We start from the raw sequence: 6,129 nt of genomic DNA on the forward strand, positions 1-6,129 counted from the left end.
AAGACAAACCCAACCTCAGACTCATTGCTTTGTACCATCACTTATCCCATTTCCGTTCAATAGTTCATGTTTCCACCCCCCACCCCTTTTCCTCATCCTCTGTCCTTGGGTAAATGCCGCACTTTTTTTTTTTTAAGCCTGGAATCTCTTTGACTTATATTTTCCAGGTTAAGTTCATGCTATGGAATTTCACCAGATCTCCATGTTCAAGAGAAGGAAGGATTCATAGCCTCATTTCCAAGATTGCTGGTGTCTGCACTGTGATAGTCCTGTTTTTCCCACCACCCAGCGACTCTGGCATCCTCCTTAGGCCTTTTCAGAGCAACACCCTAAGAATCACTGGGCAAGTGGCCCTGAAAACCATCTTTCTTTGCCAGATCTGGGTTGGGAATCTGGCCAATGTCATTGTCTTCTTTCATAATATCTATCCAGTCTTGTCTGGCCAAAGATTGAGTCCCACGCCGATGATTCTCACCTTCATGACTGTGGCCAACCCCTTGGTTAGTTTTTCCACAGGGATTCCCCACCCTTGGCAGCTGTTTTTTTAAAAAACATTTTATTAGGGGCTCATACAACTCTTATCAAAATCCATAATACACATACATCAATTGTATAAAGCACATCTGTACATTCTTTGCCCTAATCAAAACATTTGCTCTCCACTTAAGCCCTTTGCATCAGGTTCTCTTTTTTTACCCCTCCCTCCCCGCTCCCCGCTCCCTCATGAGCCCTTGACAATTTATAGATTGTTATTTTGTCATATCTTGCCCTATCTGAAGTCTCCATTCACCCCCTTCTCTGCTGTCTGTCTCCCAGGGAGGAGGTCACATGTAGATCCTTATAATCGGTTCCCCCTTTCCAACCCACTCACCCTCTTAAATGTGGATCATTCACACACAGCATGAGTTCACTTCCAGACCTGAAGGACAAAATAGGGCCACAGTCTTGGGGTGGGGGATGGGGGGTGGAGGGTAGATAGGGCTGTTGTACCACCATCTCTATGTTACCAGTATGTCTAGCCCCTTTTATGATTTTGAGTTCTGTTGAACATTTTTCTCTCACCTGATCCAGGACCTTCTAATGTGATCCTTTTCTGAGCAGTTTGTAGGGATAGCCAGGCACTATGCAGTCTGTTGGTCTCAGGCTTATGAAGACTGATGTTTGTATTGTCCATTAGTCACTGGACTAATTGTTTCCAGTGTCTTATTTCCGGCAGATAGAGAGAGCAATATTTACACCTTAGCTGGCTGTTCGTGAGCTTTCAGAGCTCCAACTACCACTCACCAAAGTGGGATGTAGGACATGGTCTGTGTGAACTCTGTTATCCCAGTTGACCTCAGTGTCTCTTAGGACTATGGCTCCAAGCCCCTAGATCCAGCTACACAACCCCTCGAGGTGTTTGCCTCTAAGAAGTTCTCACAGAGTTCCCACCAGTATGCTCCAACACATTCATGGATGGATTCGTGCAGGTCCTTTGTTTCTCTTGTGTTTATTGTGTTTATTCCTAAGTATTTCAGCTTTTCAGTGGCTTTTCTAAACAGCCTTGTTTTGGTGATTGCCGTACAGAGTTCTCTTTGTTACCATGAAGGAATCCAATGGTCTTTCACAGGTTCAGCTTGTACCCTGCCGCTTGGCTGAAGCTTTCAATTTGTTTCAAATTTTTTCTTAGTGGGGTTTCACCTCAAGATCTGTGATCTACCTTGAGTTTATTTTTATGCATGGAGGGAGGTAAGAAAGAGCCTCGCTTCATTTTGCTGCCGGTAGATGTCCACTTTTTCCAGCAACACTTGATGAAGAGGGTATGCGCTTCTCATGTGATATTTTGGGGGCCCTTATCAAAGATCAGTTGTCTGTATGGAGATGGTTTTATTTCTGGGTTTTCAGTTCTTTTTCATTGTTTGGAGTATCTGTCATTGTACCAATACCATGCAGTTTTGACAACTGTGGCTGTATAATATGTAAAGCATGCCCTCCCATTCTGTCCTTCTTCTTGAGGAGTTCTCTGCTAATTCTGGACTTCTTCCCTCTTCATATGAAGTTGGTAATCAGCTTTTCCAATTCTTTGAAGAAAGATGAGGGTATTTGTATCAGGATAGCATTAAACTTATATGGTGCCTTGGGCAGCATTGACATCTTGACTATATTCAGTCTTCGGATCCATGAGCATGGAATATTCTTCCATTTGTTGAGGTCACTCTTGGTTTCTTGTAATAGTATTCTGTAGTTTTCCTCATACAAATCTTTTGTTTTGTTTTGTTTTTAGTCAGGTGTATCCCTAGATATTTCAATTTGTGCTTTACTATTGTGAAGGGTACTACCTTTTTGATCCCCTCTTCTGTGGTCTTGTCCGAAGTGTACAGCAGTCAGATAGACTTCTGTTTGTTGATCTTGAATCCTGCCACTCTTCCATATTCCTTGATTGCTTCCTGTGATCCTCTTTTGCAGCTTTTTGGGTTTTCCATATATAAAATCATATCTGCAAATAAGAATAGTTTCACCTCTTCCTTTCCAGGTGAATACCTTTGATTCTTTTCTTTGCCTTATGCTGTTAGTTAGGACCTCCAGTATGATGTTAAATAAGAGTGGGGACAAGGCACATCCTTGTCTGGTCCCTTTTTTCAGTGAGATTTTTAAAAGTTTTTTTCTCCATTACCTACCACGTTGGCTGTTGGTTTTTCATATATGGCTTGTATTATATTGAGGAATTTCCTTTCCATGCCTATCTTCTTGAGTGTTAAAACAGGAATTGGTTTTGGATGTTGTCCAATGCTTTTTCTGCATTTATTGATATTATCATGTGGTGTGGTTCTGATAGTTTTTCATGTCAATGTGGCAAAGGATACTAACGGTCTTCTGTATGTTGATTATAGTCTTTGTTTTCTACTCATGTTGATTTTGGAGAGTTCCTATATGCTCATTCGTTTTTCTAGCTCACTAATCTTCTGCTATGTCTATTTTCTATTGAAATCAGCTGATGAATTTTTAATTTCAGCCTGTTTACGTTCTAGAATTTTTACTTGATTTTTTAAGAAAATGAGCTGTGATGTTTGGTGCTTGCCGATCTGGCAAGGGAGAAAGGCCCTTGTGAGTTTCCAAGCCCTTAACTCTTTGTGAGAGTAATAAGCCCAATCTTGCGCCTGCAGGGCAATTCGTGATTTTGAACCGATGTCTTTGCAAGTATCAGCCAACCTGTAGCCTCTATGATGTCTCAAGTGGCAGGGAGCTTGGCTTTTTGGAATATTTGTGAAATATTCCATATATTTATACTTTTCTCTACAGCAAGGATTGTTCAATTTTAGTAAAACATATTAGTGAAAGTCATGCTATTAATAGAGACGGGAAATTATACAGTTATCTTGACTGTTTCGTGCCGCTGAATCAGCTGTGATTCATAGCTACATATTAAACAGACTTTGAAAATTTGGTTGGTTATTTTCATTCAAACTTTCTGAAAATAAGGAATAGAATGAACTCACTTGATAAAGTCCATTTAGCTAAAATATACAACAAGAATCAGATATAATAGAAAATCTAAGTAGACTACATTTAAGATTAAAGAAAAAGTAAGCATTTCTATTTATCACCACTATTATTCAGTACAGTGGTACCAGCTCCCCTGGTGAAGACATAGATTTTGACAAAGAAGGATAACTAATAAGATTAAGGAGAGTTTAAAGATCATTATCCTCAGATGATACAAGCAACCTAACTCACATAGTTGACTGATGTGTTGTGTTAAATATTCTGGACCTTTATGAAGACCCGGAAGGAAAGACAAATACGACCATTAGAAATATCTGGGTAAGGTGGAGAGACATGTAATCATTTGGTCAGGAATGCTCAGTCAATTAAGAGAAATATCTCTCAGAAGTGTTCAGACTGGACTGGATATGGTATAACTGCATTGCTGATAAAAAATGTGTGACCACTCTGTCACCTGAAAGGAGAGGATGAATATGAGCATTTCACAGGATGTGTATTGTTTCAAGGCACTGTATTAGATACATTGTTTACATTGCCCCTACTTCTGATAAAAATCTCAAGAGTTGAGATTATTAGTCCCACCTTACATTATGATGAGATGGAGGATCAGAAAGTTTAAATAATTTTCTCAAGATGACACCGCACATGCGTAGTGGGGTCAGGATTGAAATCCAAGCCTGTCTAGCTCCACAGCTGATAGTACACCTGGGGTATCACTTATGTGAATGTAATTTCTCTTGTAGGCTTCATGATGTGGATGCTTCCCGAGCAGAACCAAAGCTGGGTTTCTGAATTTATCCTGCTTGGCTTCTCCAGTGACCCCATCTCCAACAGGATCCTCTTTGTTGCCTTCCTTCTCCTGTACCTGAGTGCGATCCTGGGCAATGGGCTCATCATCACACTGATCTGCCTGGACTCCCATCTCCACACTCCCATGTACTTCTTCCTCTGTATTCTCTCCATACTGGACATGGGCTATGTCACCAGCACCATGCCTCAGATGCTGGTACACCTTCTCACTCACTCTCAGACCATCTCTTTTACTTGCTGTTGGGTGCAGATGTATGTGTTTGGTGCCTTGTCCCTGACTGAGTGCATCTTCTTTGTGGTCATGGCCTATGACCGATATGTAGCCATTTGCTACCCATTGCGTTACACTGTTATCCTCAGCTGGGGAATGTGCACACAACTGGCAGCTGGGACCTGTGTCTGTGGTTTCTTCTTCTCTCTAATTCATACCTTCCTCACAATGAGGCTGCCCTACTGTGGGCCCAACATCATCAACCACTACTTCTGTGAAAGTCCCTCGGTACGGAGCTTGGCTTGCATGGATACCCACCTCATTGAGATGGTGGACCTGATCATGAGTGTGTTTGTGAATATCACCCCAAGCTGCCTTATTCTGGCCTCTTATATCCGTATTGTCCAGGCCATTCTCAAGATCAAATCCACCAGGGGCCGTTGCAAGGCCTTCTCCACCTGTGCTTCCCACCTAACTGTGGCCACATTCTTCTACGCCCCGGCTATATACATCTACCTGAGGCCCGACTCCAGCTACTCCCCAGAACGTGACAAGCAAATTGCTCTCTTCTACAATGTCTTCACGGCGCTGCTCAATCCTGTCGTCTACAGTCTGAGGAACAAGGACATCAAGGGGGCTTTTCTCAAGGTGATGGGGGGTGGTAGGGGGACAAGCTGAACATGAGGGCTTTGGTAGAATGCTCAATGCTTAGGAAAAGGACAGTATCCAATGTTTTGAACAAACATTTTACATTTGAACATTGTGCATTTTTCAACATGTCCTGTGGAACTATTGTAAAACATGGAAGCAACATGTCTACATTGATCAACTTGCTCCATTGTGATGTAACAACAAGCAACTTAATCTTCTCAGTGGCTTCCAACAGCAGTTTCGTGTATTCTTGTTCCATGTGAATTGGAGGTTGTCTGTAAACCTTATTTAATCTTGGCTTGAGGCTGAAGAAAGAGCCCTACTTGAAGCATCCTTGTGACAGCAGATAAGAAAATAAAGTCAAATAAATGATGACTCTTTCAGCTGAAGTGACATGCATCCCTTTGTTCTCAGCCTATTGGGGAAACAAGTCATGTAGTCCCGTCTGATGGATCTGTAATCTCTCTACACTGAGAACAGAACATTAGAGCTTAACAATTCAATTTATAGCAATGGAGCGGGAACCAATGGTGTATATGCAAGCAACATAAAACACGATAAATTTAAGTGGAATAGTATGTGTGTTAAGCTGGTTTGTCCACAAAACAAATTCAGTGACACTCATATAAGTATTTAAAAGTGCATTATATCAAGAAGTAATTATATATCAAGAAAGCATCCCATCCTAGTCCAATTCAGGTCCATAAGTTCTATACTAGTCCACATGGCCTTCCTCAGAGTCATGCAGCCGCATGCAACAATGTTGAATATAAAAAGATCACAGGCTGTGAATGCAGAGTTGTGTGGGTCCAAGACAGGGGGAAACATGGCAGGAGTTTGGCAGTTCTCAGGGGGCCAACAAGCAGGAAGGTGAAAGGGAAATAGGGCCCTCCTTATGAGCAGATCAAGCCCCCAAAGGGTACAGCATCAGGCTGGGCCCTGAGTGAGAGGTGTGAACTTACCCCTAGCCAGGA

At 41.9% G+C, this 6,129-nt stretch overlaps 1 protein-coding gene across 1 annotated transcript; it reads left to right on the forward strand.

Annotated features, from left to right (window-relative positions):
* Window positions 1–4,234: 4,234 nt before the first annotated feature.
* LOC142425203 (olfactory receptor 2A12-like) lies at window positions 4,235–5,182 on the forward strand. Its single transcript, XM_075530477.1, has one exon. The coding sequence runs from the start codon at window positions 4,235–4,237 to the stop codon at window positions 5,180–5,182; it is 948 nt and encodes a 315-aa protein (XP_075386592.1).
* The last annotated feature ends 947 nt before the right edge of the window (window positions 5,183–6,129 follow it).

Source organism: Tenrec ecaudatus, chromosome 1 (assembly GCF_050624435.1).
Source record: "Tenrec ecaudatus isolate mTenEca1 chromosome 1, mTenEca1.hap1, whole genome shotgun sequence".
Lineage (NCBI taxonomy): Eukaryota > Metazoa > Chordata > Mammalia > Afrosoricida > Tenrecidae > Tenrec > Tenrec ecaudatus.